Source organism: Oryza glaberrima, chromosome 3 (genome assembly GCF_000147395.1).
Source record: "Oryza glaberrima chromosome 3, OglaRS2, whole genome shotgun sequence".
Taxonomy (NCBI): Eukaryota; Viridiplantae; Streptophyta; class Magnoliopsida; order Poales; family Poaceae; genus Oryza; species Oryza glaberrima.
Genome location: NC_068328.1, coordinates 24,601,399 through 24,615,966, shown reverse-complemented (window position 1 = coordinate 24,615,966; position 14,568 = coordinate 24,601,399). Strand labels below are relative to the sequence as shown.

General features: G+C 46.5%; 4 protein-coding genes across 5 annotated transcripts; 2 read left to right on the top strand and 2 right to left on the bottom strand.

The window, feature by feature from the left end:
- The first annotated feature begins 710 nt into the window (after positions 1-710).
- Positions 711-3,730, top strand: LOC127765689 (uncharacterized). Of its 2 annotated transcripts, XR_008016141.1 has the most exons (4): positions 711-1,064; positions 1,350-1,533; positions 2,350-2,448; positions 3,627-3,730. XR_008016141.1 is itself a non-coding variant. In XM_052290631.1 (3 exons), exons 1-2 carry the CDS (start codon positions 741-743, stop codon positions 1,524-1,526), a joined length of 501 nt encoding a protein of 166 aa, XP_052146591.1. In that variant the 5' UTR covers positions 711-740; the 3' UTR covers positions 1,527-1,533; positions 2,350-2,655. The 2 variants fall into 2 exon arrangements, 1 of the variants encoding a protein (XP_052146591.1); XM_052290631.1 differs by lacking the exon at positions 3,627-3,730 and having other exon boundaries at positions 2,350-2,655.
- LOC127765685 (probable cyclic nucleotide-gated ion channel 6) lies at positions 2,902-7,444 on the bottom strand. The gene is made up of 4 exons (XM_052290628.1): positions 7,348-7,444; positions 6,413-7,251; positions 5,441-5,745; positions 2,902-4,649 (listed from the first exon to the last, which is right to left on the bottom strand). The coding sequence occupies exons 2-4, from the start codon at positions 7,214-7,216 to the stop codon at positions 3,623-3,625; spliced, it is 2,136 nt and encodes a 711-aa protein (XP_052146588.1). The 5' UTR covers positions 7,217-7,251; positions 7,348-7,444; the 3' UTR covers positions 2,902-3,622.
- A 235-nt stretch (positions 7,445-7,679) lies between these two features.
- LOC127765688 (protein WHAT'S THIS FACTOR 9, mitochondrial-like) lies at positions 7,680-9,460 on the top strand. The gene has a single exon (XM_052290630.1). It carries the CDS (start codon positions 7,709-7,711, stop codon positions 9,050-9,052), a length of 1,344 nt encoding a protein of 447 aa, XP_052146590.1. The 5' UTR covers positions 7,680-7,708; the 3' UTR covers positions 9,053-9,460.
- An 853-nt stretch (positions 9,461-10,313) lies between these two features.
- LOC127765686 (cell division protein FtsZ homolog 2-1, chloroplastic-like) lies at positions 10,314-14,568 on the bottom strand. Its single transcript, XM_052290629.1, has 8 exons — positions 14,155-14,568; positions 13,403-14,053; positions 13,013-13,312; positions 12,790-12,880; positions 12,165-12,289; positions 11,065-11,157; positions 10,719-10,784; positions 10,314-10,642 (listed from the first exon to the last, which is right to left on the bottom strand). The coding sequence occupies exons 2-8, from the start codon at positions 13,967-13,969 to the stop codon at positions 10,526-10,528; spliced, it is 1,359 nt and encodes a 452-aa protein (XP_052146589.1). The 5' UTR covers positions 13,970-14,053; positions 14,155-14,568; the 3' UTR covers positions 10,314-10,525.

The following is a 14,568-nucleotide window of genomic DNA, read 5'->3' as shown; positions in this document are numbered from 1 at the left end:
AAAAAGGGCTATATATATACATACTAACTTTTTCTTATTAAATTCTTGCTAATACTAACGTGTTATGTTATGAGTGCATATTTTATATAACTTCTATCTACCTAAATCAAACGGTTGAGACGATTGTTAATACAAATTTAATAAACAAATACTTTTAGAATATATTGATTAAAAAACAATTAGTAAACGGCATACATTGATAAAAAAATATTTGTATACTAAAGCATATTCACGCAAATATACTATTAGTATTGCAGATATTAAAATTATTTTTACCATAAACTAGTGACAAAGGGTTGACTCTGTATATTATTAAAACAAATAATATCTCATCGAAATTAGGGGATGTTTAGATGGGGCTAAAATTTTTTAAGCCTATGTCACATCGGATGTTTGGACGCTAATTTAAAGTATTAAATATAGACTAATAAAAAAACTAATTACATAAATGAGAGCTAATCCGCGAGACGATTTTTTAAGCCTAATTAATCCATAATTATCAAAAGTTTATTGTAGTATCACATTGTCAAAATTATGGCGTAATTAGACTCAAAAGATTTATCTCGCGAATTAGTTCAATGTTATGAAATGAGTTTTTTAATTAGTGTATATTTAATACACTAAATTAGTGTCTAAACATTTGATGTGACATGTACTTAGAATAAGTCCGTGAAACCAAACAACCCCTTAATACAGTGTATAGTACTCATTTGGCTCCATAGGGGCAGGAGCGACCAAAAATGGGCTTCGTCACGGCGGCGGCCGACGCGGTGGTGGCGCTGCTCTCCTTGACCATGGCGGTGGCGGCGCCGCTGTTCGACGCCCAGGTCGTCCTCCCTCGCGGCCTCTACCCGGCGCCGCTCGTCGGCATCCACCGGTGGTTCGCCGCCGAGTTCGGCCACTACCTCGTCGCCGACCCGCCGCCCTTCTTCCGCGGCCTCGTTTGGCTCGACCTCGCCTTCCTCTGGCCGGTCTGCGTCGCCAACCTCTACGGCATCCTCGCGCGCCGCCCCTGGTCCGCCGCCACCTCCATCATGGCGGGCGTCTACGTGCTCACCTACATGGTAACGAACTCTCTCGATTGCTTTCTCGCCTTCTTAGATCGGTCAGGATGATTGTGATCTGATCGAGCACGGCATAGGAGAGATGGATTTGGCTAGTTATTGGGGGGAAATTCCACTTTCATGCTACTTGTTTCCCTAATTGCTTGCTGGAGTAGATCTATTGGATTCTACTACATTCAGAATTGTTTCATTAGTCAACCAATCTTTGTGTGATATAATTGATAGCGTCTTATTATACCATGAGTCTTCTTGATTTGTTTCTAATATTGGCTGCATTTTCTTCAGTCTGCAATCTTCGGAGAGATGCTGGGCTCAGGAAGAACAACACCGAAGCTGATTCAGCTGTACGTTCCATTCGCTCTGGCTGCTGTAACTGCAGTTCTGCGTGGTTTCTGCTCATGCTCAGCACAGGCTACTGCTGTTGCATCTCATGCCCCAACTGCTCGGAAGAAAAGGCTCTAGATCAGATGTAAGTTTACAACATATGTCCTAAAAGAGATCAGATGTAAGTATCACTAGATGCAAGATGCACACCCAAAAGAGGATTGATGCACACACTTGTACAGTTTACCAGTACCATTCACTATATTCCGATTCACTCGGATGTATTCTGATCCAATCAATAGAACCAGGTAATATGATTTATGGAAGGAATATGCAAGGGCATCGCTGTTGCATTAGAAAGAGACCTCGAGGATGTAGATTGGTTAAGCCATGGTTTGGCAAAAGCCTCATACCAAAGTTTACAGTGATCCTTTCAATCAAATAAATAATGACATGGAGTTTTTTTTTAGATAATGAAATGGAGTTGGTTTTAATGCATTTGTTCAAATTTATAGTTGGTCTTATTCTTTGGGATGTAGAAATGGAAAGAAAACACTGTAATAGGACATTTGAGTATCATAGGAATTGGATGGAATTCCCCATGATTCCTACGGGAATTAGGAATACAGAGAAATACCAAAGGAGGTCCCTATCATGGTGACTTCATGGATTCGCTATGAAGATGGCTGTCATGCTCAATGCCAAGGCTGGTGGTGTAACATGGGTGCTGGTACCTTTAGATGGATTGGCTCCTTCCACGGCCATGGTCACCATACCTAGGCCCCCATCGTTTGGCTTTTTTCCTAATAAGCCAAAACGAATAAAAATGAATTTGTAGGTAAAACTTTTATATATGTGTTCTTGGTAACTTAAAATCCAATGCTGAAAAAGAACCTACGTTGAAAATATCTCAAAATTAAGTTTGAAAATTTAAATTTTAGCTTATTCTTTGGTTGTTTAGGCCATCCGATGGGAGCGGCAGCCATCAGTTATGGTGTTGGCACCCAATTGCCTATTGGTGACCTTAAAGATGGTTGGACCATACATGAGGGCAAACAAAGTAATCTCTCGTTTCAAGTTGTCATTTTATTTGTTTTTTTTTTCAAATCGATGTATTATGATTCAATGTTAAAGAGTTACTACATTTGCCCCAAGCAGCTTACAAAGTAATCTCTTGTTTTAAGTTAGTACCATTTTATTTGTTTTTTCAAATGGCTGTCTTAACTTAAGATACAATGTTAAAGGGTTACTATTACATTTGCCTCAAGCAGCTTTGGAGCTTGGTGGTTCCCAGCCTTCAGTCCAGAGAACCCTTTGCTCAAGTCCTGAGCTGTTAATAGTTACTACTCCTTCCGGCCCTAAATATTTTATGCCGTTGACTTTTTAAAATATGTTTGACCGTTCGTCTTATTCAAAAAAATTTAAGTAATTATTAATTCTGTTCATATCATTTGATTCATTGTTAAATATACTTTTATGTATACATATAGTTTTACATATTTAACAAAAGTTTTTGAATAAGACGAACGGTCAAACATGTTTAAAAAAGTCAATAGTGTCAAATATTTAGGGACGGAGGGAGTATTACATTTGCCTCAAGCATATTTGGAGTTTGGTGATTCACAGCCTGTACTATATATGAGCTTGATAAACTTTGCCTTGACAGTCGTACTGATGTAGAGAAATACTAAGAAACTTTACTATGAGCTTGATAAACTTTGCTCAATTGTGTGTCTAACATCCCCTAACTAACAAGATAGAAACACCTGTTTATGTAAAGCAAGATTGGGTATAATATTTCTAGCTTTGATCAAGTACCGGTTTACGCAAAGCCGATCAACACTGTCACACTGTAGTACTCCCTCCATCTATTTTTGATAGTCATATTTCCAAATCTGAAAATTTTATTTTTGATAGGCATATTTCAATCCAACAACTTATCATCTTAATGACTTTCTTGGATTTAATACATGACTCTTCATTCTTCCACACATGATTGGCTACATGGGTATTGAGAAATGTAAATATTAATGAATAGCTTGTTTACGAGGAATGACTAGTAGCATATTTAAATAGATTATAAGTAGAATTACTTATCCTTGGTCTGTGTGTCAAGATGAAATATGGCTATCAAAAGTAGATGGAGTACTGCACTGCACAGCTAAATCCGACAACATTTACTCACAATTTACACCCATTTCATAAGCGCTAATTCACATGCATTTGCCGGCTGATCAGTAATCGGCGCCGAAATCAGGCTCGGAGGGCTTGGGCATGGGCATCATGAGGACCTCGTCGGCCCGCCTGGATCGCTGCCGGTGGACGCCGCGCATGGCGTTGGCGGCGAAGCGCGACACCAGCATGGTGGTCTTGAGCCCCGTCGACGAGCGGATCGCGGCGGCCTCCTCCTCCTCCTCCTCCCTCCGCCGCAGCTCCGCCGCCCTCCGCTTGAGGTGGCGCCTCCAGGCGGCCTGGATGTAGGTGGCCGCCCACGTCCGCCACTGCTGGGAGTAGAACCGGAAGGTGTGCTGCACCTGCTTGCTGTGCATCCGGCGGAACTGCCCCGCCACGAACTTGAGCTCGTCGGAGTGGAGGGCGAAGGCCTCGACCTCGGAGAGGGCCCTGACGGTGCGGGTGGAGGAGGGGAGGGAGAGGCCGGCCTTGGGGTCGAGCGCCCAGGTGAGGAGCTCCTCGCCGCAGAAGTCGCTCTCCTCGAGGAGGCTGCGGTTGAAGAAGCCGGAGCGGCCGCCGTCGGTGGTGATGCTCTCGAGGCAGCCGCGGATGATGAAGAGCATCTGGTCGACGGGGTCGCCCTCGCGGATGATGAAGGTGCGCTCGGTGTAGAGGGCGGGGCGGAGGCGCTCGCAGATGGCGTCGAGGAGGCGCTCGTCCATGTTGGCGAAGAGCGGGACGCGGCGGACGAGGCCGAGGCAGAGGTGGCGCTTGATGTCGCGGCGGAGGTCCTTGGGGAGGTTGGCGACGAGGGCCTCCTCGTCGACGCCCCGGGTGTTGACCCACTTGTAGGCGTCGTAGCGGCGGACGCGCTCCCGGAGCTCCTGGGGGAGGAGGCGGTGGTGCATCCACTGCTCCGAGTCGCGCCGCTTCACCCGCATCTCCTCCAGCCTCACCGTCATCGACTGCAGGTACGTCTGGATGTTGCCGATCAGCATCGCCATCAGGATCAGCCCGAACGTCGCCAGGAATATCGAGAACAGCGCCTCCCCCGTGTATATGCTCGTCTGCAGCCCTTGCCCCAGCGTGCTGCATCCATCCTCAAATTAATTATTCTCACACCAAATTTCTCAACATTCTCATAGGAATCGTTTCTAATTTGAGTAAATTGCACTTTGCACTTGATAAAGCGGCACTTCTACTTTCACTTTACATCAGATTTAGCACATATTTTCAGTCTACATCAGGTTGTTGCCTTCAAACAAATTTCACTTAGCACCAGGATATACATCATCAAATTTTTAGAAATTTCATTAAAATTTATAAAATATGGATGACTTTGTGAAACGTGGTCTAAATTAATTTTTCTTACGATTAAAAATAGCAGGAGAGACTCCTACTGCGATATACTCCCTCCATCCCAAAATATTTGACGCCGTTGACTTTTTTAAAAATGTTTGACCGTTCGTCTTATTCAAAAAATTTAAGTAATTATTAATTCTTTTTTATCATTTGATTTATTGTTAAATATACTTTCATGTATACATATAGTTTTACACATTTCATAAAAGTTTTTGAATAAGACGAACGGTCAAACATGTTTAAAAAAGTCAACGGTGTCAAACATTTAGAGGAGGGAGTATTCATTTTTGACGACTAAAAAAATCATTTACTCGTGATTTATAAAATTTTCCTTCATTCATATGACGCAATCTAGTATACAAAATAAAAAACATTTTGATATACCCTAATGCAAAGTGAACATAACTACTAAAACCCGGTGTAAGTGAAATATGATACAATCTATTCTGTGCGAAGCAATTTACACTTTTAATTTCAATTTCGATAGTATTTGCGGCAAAAATAAAAAATTGTCGAACCTGAGGTTGGCAAGGCCCCACCAGAGGCAGTAGAGGAGCTTGGAGGTGAAGTCGTTGGACTTGATGACGTCGGACCTAACGGCCGGCGTGTAGATGCCGTAGTTGAAGGGCATGACGCCGTCCCTAGGCTCGCACGTCTCGTTGATGTACTGCCGCGTGATGGTTCGCCACTCGAGGAACCCTTTTTGGTGGTCGTTGCCGCAGTACATGTAGATCTTGTTGCATCCCGGGAACTCGTTGCACGCCTTCTTCCAGCAATCGCTCACCCTCTCGATCGACAGCAAGTACCACGATGCCCCCACGATCTATAAAAAACACATGTAAATTGTTGGAAAGCTCTTTTAATCACTGGAAAATAGACGTTCACTCGTTTATTAATGAATAGTTAAAATAATCTAAAAATAATAATCTAATAGTGTACATAATATATCTCTCCACAAACACATAAGCTCAAATTTGACTTCTACAATTCTTTTAAAAATAATAATTTTGAATATGTATACGTTAATTTATTATTTTTATTATAACTTATAGAAATCAAATTTAAACTTACACAATCATAGAGTGATATATTACATACTACCTCCATCCCAAAATACATGTCATTCTAGATTGTTTAGCATGTAATATGGTTAAGAGAATAAGACTATAATACCCCTTAATAAATAATGTATAGTTGGATATGAGATGGGGGTTGGTGGTAGAATGAAAAGAGATTTGAATTGGAAGTGGTTGATGTGATAAGTAGTATTACTTCCAAATGATAATTATTTTAGGACAACTTTGAAATGCTAGAAATGTAAGTATTGTGAGACGGAGGAAATATTAATTTATTTTTTATTTTCTTTAATTTTTTATAACTATTTAATTGACATGTATTAAATGAGTGATTATAATCTCTACTCCGTTAATGGCGATCTTCAGTTCTTGGTCGTGGAAATGAATGGAGATTTTGTATGCGTATGTACTTACGTGGCTGGCGAGCATGTACCAGAGGAGATAGTAGGCGGCGCCGGCGTAGGCGGACTCGGCGAAGGCGCCGCTGGTGCGCTTGAGCTCGGAGGAGAGAGGGTAGATGCGGACGACGCGGGGGATGTACTGGAGGAAGACGATGATGAGGAGCGCGTCCTTGGTGGACAGCACGGCGGCGCCCTTGGACCGGTGGAGGAACTTCCAGATCACGATCTGCGGGAGCGGGAGCACGGAGAGGAGGTCGGCGGCGAAGAACCGCCGGAAGTACCGGGCGGCGATCTGGGCGGTGTCGATGACGAGCTCGCCGCGGCCGAATACGCGGGACGACGGCGCGATGTAGGCGGTCCGGAACTGGAGCACGATCCGCGCCGCGAAGAAGAGGTCCACGACGGTGCGCACGACGCTGGCGGAGATGGCCAGGTCGCGGCTGATCCCCACGCACAGGTTGCCGCCGTTCGCCGTCACCTGGGGCGCGTAGAAGAACACCGGGTCGACGGCGATGGAGACGATGCAGGAGACCACGAAGCTGCGGTTCAGGCGCACCAGCAGCCGGTCCTGCGGGTCGAAGATCTTGCGGGAGGTGTTCTTCAGGTCCTCCTGGAACACCACCGCCATGGCCGCCCCCGTCCGCAGCGACCGCCCCAGCGTCCGCAGCTGCGCCGACCCCTGCGTGATCATCCCGCGCGCCAGGGCCTCCGGCTGCGCCAGCCGCCGCAGTGACACGCCACCCCCATAGTCGATGTGGAACGCCGACCGCTTCGTCGCCCGCTCCCCGCCGCCGCCGCCACCGGACGCGTACGACATCCTCGGACTCTCTCGTCGATCGTCACCAAGCCCACCTACACATGAAAACAAAAAATGCGAATCAATTCCAATTCGGAGAGAGATTGGTGTCTCCGGTGAAAGAACAAGAGGAGGAAGATCTCATCGTGTACCTCACGAATACCTCGTAGCCGCCATTAATGGTGCTCCTGGATGGTTGATCGGATTCATGGCGACGCCATTAATCACCCACAGCTTTTTGTTGGAGAAATTTCCCCCAAATGAAATGAATCGCTGCGAATTCGAGCATATGGAGTGGATGGGATGGACGCGCGCGCGAGCAACACGGCGAAGTTTCTGTTCCTCATTTCCGCTTCCATTTTGGGCCAAAACATGGGCCACCGGGCGGCCCAAAAACCCATCGCGGCGGCTAAAAGCGGCAGGCGCGTCACCCACCGTCCGATCCGCTCATCTCGTCGTCGTCTTCGCCGCCGCCGACGCCGCACCCAAAACCCTCGCAAAACCGCAGCGAAAATGCGCGCCCTCCTGCCGCGGCTGCCGCGGCGGCCGGGGCCGGAGCTGCGCGTCCCGGCGAGGGGGCTCCTGGAGGCGCGGGTGCCGTGGGTGCGGGACCGGGCGCTGGACCACGTGGTGGAGCGGGAGCGCCACCTGGTGCCGTTCCTGCTCGCCAAGGACGCGCTCCTCTCGGCGGCGCCGCCGCCGCACGCCGTGCCGCTCCACTCGCTGCCGTCCACCATCCCGTTCCCGTTCCGCCCGCTTCGCTTCCTCCGGCTCTACCCGTCCGCCTTCGCGCTCTCGCCGCACCCCGTCGCCGTCTCCCCGACGCCCCGCCTCGCGGGGATCCACTCCGCGGAGGCGCAGGTGCTCGACTCCACCCGCGCCGACGCCGCCGACCGCCTCCTGCGCCTCCTCATGCTGGCCCCGGCCCGCGCGCTCCCGCTCCACCTCGTCGCCCGCCTCCGCCTCGACCTCGGCCTCGCCCCCGACTTCCCCCGGTCGCTCCTCCCCAACTATCCGGACTACTTCGCGCTCTCCCGCGACGGCGCCCTCCTCGAGCTCGTCTGCTACCGGAAGGACCTTGCCGTGTCGGCGATGCAGTCCTACGCGCAGCGCACCGGCGGGTACAAGGTCGGCGACGCGGTCCCCTTCCCGCTCTCGTTCCCGCGAGGGTTCGAGCTCGACAAGAAGGTGCGCAAGTGGCTCGACGACTGGCAGAGGCTGCCATACATCTCGCCGTACGAGGATGGCTCACACCTGACACCGAGGAGCGACATCACGGAGAAGAGGACCGCGGCGGTGCTGCACGAGGTGCTGAGCCTCACCGTGGGGAAGAAGATGGAGAAGGAGGTGCTGGTGAAGCTCGGCGAGGCCCTGCGGCTGCCGCCGGGGTTCAGGAAGGTGTTGGCGAGGCACCCGGGGATCTTCTACTTATCTCACAAGCTGAGGACGCAGACGGTGGTGCTCCGGGAGTCATTCCGGCGGCATATGCTGGTCGACAAGCACCCGATGATGGGGATAAGGTATCAGTACCTGCATTTGATGCATATGGGGCAGGAGGAGGCCGGGAAGTGCAAGGGCAAGGGTCGGAAGACAGTTCGCGGCGAGCAGATGATAGGGGAGGAGTTTGGTGCAGAGGGCGAGAATGACGATGAAGAAGACGAAGAGTATGATGATGAGGAGGAGGAGGAAGACATGGAAGCTGGTGTTGCTTCTGGAGATGAGGACAGCGATGATGATGATGATGATGATGATGATGAGGAAGGTGAGAAGGAAGATATGGAAGCTGGTGTTGCTTCTGGAGATGAGGACAGTGATGATGAGGATGCGGATGATACCGATCACGCCGCAAAGGGATAGAGGTACCAAGCACAGGTCGAAGTTGGCGCTTGCATTCGAATTGGTCATCAAGATGATTTTGGTGGCAGTCTATCAACTCCATGAATAATCACAGGTTGAAATTGGAGCTTGTGTTGCAAATGGGCTTCAAGATGATTTCGCTGACAGTCTGTCGCTCCATGAACACACAGGGAACAGTGAGCAACAGAATGTACAATCAAGTAATCAACTACCATGGTAGGCAGAAATCCTGTTTAAGAGGATTGAATGTTTGACTGCACTATCAAGCAGTTGATAGTTGAGTGCAAACATTCTTGTATTACCTGGATTCACTTCAGTTTTGTTTTTCCATACATGCCTTAGTTTGTTAAGTATTGTAATCTTATAATAGCTTGAATACATGAAGCTGGCTCATTTATTTTCCGTTCAGTTTACTGATAAGCTGGTGAGTTCAAGTAAAATGGGCTTCCTCATTTATATTCTAGCTATAATATTCTACGCATATCTGTGTGTATTGGATTCACTTGGAATTGCTTTGTATTTATTGCAATTCAGTCGAGGAATTTCATTTTGTTTCGTTGTCGAGAAATTTCTTACTGCACCGAATATCTAATACAACAAACATATATGTGCTTTAGTTCTGGGTTCACATCTTTGCCAAATACAATAAAGATGCGAAAGCAATATTGTGTACATTCTGAAAGTAATATTTTGTATATTCTAGTGTCTGTGGGGCAAGGTTGCTCTGAGGGAGGTTATCGTGTAAAAATATAAAAAATGATCAATTAAAACAAGAAAAAAAAAAGATATGTGCCACTCCAAAGCAAACAGCTCTAAAAACTGTCGTTCTAAAGATGATCGGTTCGTTTTTAGCGCTTTATTGTACAATTTTCACCCAGGAGGCCATTCTCTCTTTGCATTGTTCAAATGGTCTCAATGGTTTTACACAGGTTAACGACATGAAAAACATCCTTTATATCCGTTGTCGTTGAATTGTTACTGTTATCCCTGATTCAATTTCGCCAATCATAGGCACGCACAACTTTTGAACCTGTATTTTAACCGAAGTGAACACTCATAATCATAGTGCTTGGTAAGTTTAAGCACCAAGTGACAATAGTGATTATGGCATAGAAACCAAAATTAAGGGATACGATTTGCCATGCTTGTCAGGCAATGCACACACAATGTCGATAAAACAGAGGAACCTCCAGGCTCTCAATCGAGTAAAAGCCTCGTGAGATGAACACAACTTGAGTAGGGGCATATGATCATTTTGACCTACTGGGATAAAACGATTTCTATAGCACTAGCAAGCTCATTGCTACAAATTATTAACAGTAAGATCTCAAAATATAGAACATAAGGGAGTAAACAAAACTGAACAACCAAACAACTACAGTACTGTACATGCCTGGTATCCTACATGAGGCGACTGATCTAGGAGAATGCTGATAAGCATAGATACTGGGCAAGGGAAGGGAGCCTGGGCAGTCAGACTCGCGGGAAGCGAGAAGGTCCTCTCCTCCGAAGGAACTCAGGAATCTCAATCATGCTGCCTTCTGCAGAGGATGGGCGTCGACCATTGTCTCCTTGCGTTTGTTGGCCACCCTTCAGTTGCCAAAGTGAAACCAGGTAAGTATTTTTGTCGTGCAACTCGGGCCAGCAGTTATTTAACTGCATTTACCTTTGTGGTGCGACCTTCTGGTTCATCTTGACGTTTGAAGCCAGTGGCAATCAAGGTTATGCTCACCTGCGTGCAGAAACAAAATTATGTGCATACATAATTTCAGGTACAAACCAAATGGTGAGTTGCCAAATTTGTCGAAACTAATGAGTAATGGCACATAACTGGAGTATTGGACCACGATGTTAGGTATATTGGACAAGAAAATTATATTGAAAAAAAATTGTATATGGCACCGAGTGAAGGTCTATAACAGCTGCAAGTATAAACTTATGCACCAGCTGAACCATATTTTCAAGATATTTGATAAGAAAACTATATCAAGATAAATTTGTCTGTGACTTACTTGGCCATTGAGTGATGGGTCTATGACAGCACCAAATATCAGATTAGCATTTGGATCAACAAGGTCATAGATGATCTCAGCAGCAGAGTTCACCTGAAATAATATAAATAAAGGAAAAAAAAGGTTAAGCGACTTCCAGTTAAAATATTATAATGGCTTCGTCAGCTTAATATTTGTATTTTTTTATGAAACAGAAGATTCCTACTTTTAAATATACTGCTGGTGCTGGAAATATGGAATGTGATGACGGCCAAGTGTGGAATTTGCCTAGTGTAAAACAGTCAATGTATATACTATGGAACACCAATGTGGCCTAGGTGCCTAACAGTGGAGTACAAGCTTGTGGCTGCTAGGTTCATGAGGTTCAACACACGCATTATAGCAACTATGTTAGTGAGGTTCAACACATGCATTATAGCAACTATGTTAGCTAGGTTAGAAAAGTAATTTTCTTTTTGAAAGAAAAAAACTCAAGAGAGGAAACACCATAGTGAAAGAATCTGCTAGATTGCTGTCAAACCAGCATGCATATGCTAATACTACCTGAAAATGGTAGAGGCACGTGCAGTGGTTTCAGTAAAAACAAGGCAGTATTAGAATTCTAATCTAGCTAAGGCGATAGAGTGACAGACCTATGGTGTAAAAAGATCCAAGACAGTGGTTTATCATGCCACTTACAGACTTCCAAAATTTGATCAACCATTTAAGTTGAACACATTGATGCATTGAACTAACTAAAGAAGATTGTGTTACATGTAGTACTGTAACAGGGAATCAGTGTTTCAGCCTGTCACTTGGGCTATCTGAAAATCAACCAAGTAAAGCCTGAAAGATAGAGCTTCAAATCAAGCAAGCATTTGAAATATAGCCCCATGGTAGATTGGAAGGTAATTTAGCTACTCAACCACACTTATCAGCAGTATGTATGCTGTAGAGTGAATAATATAGCAACATTTCACTATCACATACAAACAAAAAAGAATTGCAGTTGCTGTCTCCTAACATTTCCTTTTTCAGCTGATTGTTATTCATGTTATGTTAGATGCATGATAACATACAGAAAATATGATGCAAACATACTAGAAAAAGATTAACCAAACCTCAAACAAAGTCATATCAGCTCCCCCAGTGATATTCCACACAATGCCTGTAGCTCTTTCAATTCCAATGTCTAGCAGTGGTGACTGAATGGCATTAAGAGCAGCATCTCTTGCTCTTGACTTCCCTGAAAATTTATAATAACATGCTAAATAAACATATGGGTAAAATTCAATCTAAGCTATGTATGGTCCCTGTGGAAACAACAAAACATCACAATGTACTATATAATTCATAACTCCCCTTGTCATATATCATCCATTGGTTACTTCGTATAAAAAAAATTAATGTCTTTTACTGATTTGTTTGTCTCTATTGCATAATCCCTTCACAATACAAGAACCTGTTGCACTTTCCACTTAGATTTCTCCATAAGAGAAATAATGAGACCAATGTAAGAAAAAGAAAAGGTAGACATACTTATTAACATAGGGAAATAATTACCAAGTGGAATCTTTGCTGGGAAAACTACTCGAACATCAAGGAAGAGCTAATTCCAGAAAAGAGCAAATACAGAAAGAAGGGAGTTGGATCATAACGTATTATGGTTTATGCTAATTCCAGAAAGCACAATTCCAAAAGACAAATTAAAGAAATACATAGATAAAACTTGTCCAAATGCAATACCTGTAGCCGTTCCAATACCCATCAAGGATGAGCCTGCATTTTGCATGATGGCTCGAACATCAGCAAAATCAACATTAACCAACCCAGGAACCTGCAAAGGAGAAGGGTCCGTTAACTTTATACAAATTAGATAGCACTGAAATGCTCAATTAATCCACATCATACTTCCGCATTCCAACTTTCACTACCAAACCAATGCAGTTATGTGCAGACATTATCTTACCGTGATAATATCAGAGATACCACGAATTCCTTGTCGAAGAATATCATCAGCCAAGTTGAATGCTTCGGTTACTGGAGTATTTGGAGAAACAGCAGACAACAGCTTGTCATTTGGGATGACAATGAGGGTGTCCACACTATTTCTCAAGGCTGCTATTCCTTCTTGAGCCTGAACTGCCCGTCTCCTCCCTTCAAATGAGAATGGTGTCGTCACGATGCCAACTGTCAGTATACCCATGGACTTGGCAATTCCAGCGATTACAGGGGCACCTCCAGTTCCAGTGCCTCCACCCATCCCAGCCTGCAGTTTGGACACCAAAAGACTATTATCACATACCTCAATGTATGATGATTTCACAAGTCAAGAGACCATCTAGGGGGAAGCATTTACCGTGACAAAAACCATATCAGCACCGTAAAGAGCTTCCTGAATGGACTCGACACTTTCTTTCGCCGCATTCATCCCAATGTCAGGGTTTCCACCTGCGCCTAGACCCCGAGTCAGCTCCTGCCCAATCTGCAACCTGTTCTGCGGAAGGACCGGCGACATCCTTATCGCCTGCACATCGGTATTCACAATCCAGAACTCGACGCCGTTCATGGAGCTCTCAATCATCCTGTTGACGGCATTGGAGCCTCCTCCGCCGACCCCGACGACCTTGATCTTGGCCCCGTCGTAATCGCCGTGATCCGGCGGCGCGCCCAGCCCCTCCAGCGGGCTCCCGTTCGGAGACCCCTTCCTCGTGGCGACGACGGCCGCCTCGTCGCCGCCGCGGAGGAGGGTCACCTCAGGGTGGAGGTCCAGGAAGGAGTCTTTCTTCTGGAACGAGCGAGGCCTCGCGGCGCCCGCACAGCACCTGAACCGTGAACGTGCCAGGGTTCTTGCCTCCGCCGCCGCCTTCCCGGGACACGGCGGAGCGAGGCGAGTGCAGCACGGTAGCTGCGGCGCCGCCATCATCTCCGGTGAAGCCTAGCAATCTGTGGAGGAGGATGCAGGGGCGGACCAAACGCGGGGCATTGGGGATCGGAGTGTATCCCTTCCCTGGAAGAAGGGAAAGAAGATTTGGATTAGATCGGCAGCAAAGAGGAGGAGGGAAATCCCCAAGAACCCAAGCGAACTATACTAGGGTTTATCACCAATACCTGCAAAACCTCAACAACTCAGCTCCGGCGGCGTGTCCGGCCGGCGGGGGAGCCGAGGGCTGAGGAGAAAGAAGGGAACGCACGGCCGGTGACCACCGCTCGCCGCCGCCAACAGTAGCAGGCCAAGAAACAACAAAATCACCAAAAAGAAAAAGGAGAACAAATCAAGAATGAAGAATCAACAAGGTGACAAGAATGCGGCGGAGGTTGGAGAAAGGCGGCGGGGCGCGCGCGGGGGTGGGAGGAAATGTCGGCGAGGAGGACGCCCGTCGGCGCGGGGTTTGGGGATAACCAAGGAGGCTACCGCTGCGCTACTACCAGCCTACTACTACCAATCTGGCACGCACAACACAACGCACGGGAGGAAGGTGGCTGTGGGCAGCAGAGGCAGAAACGGAAAGGCCGAGAGCGGGG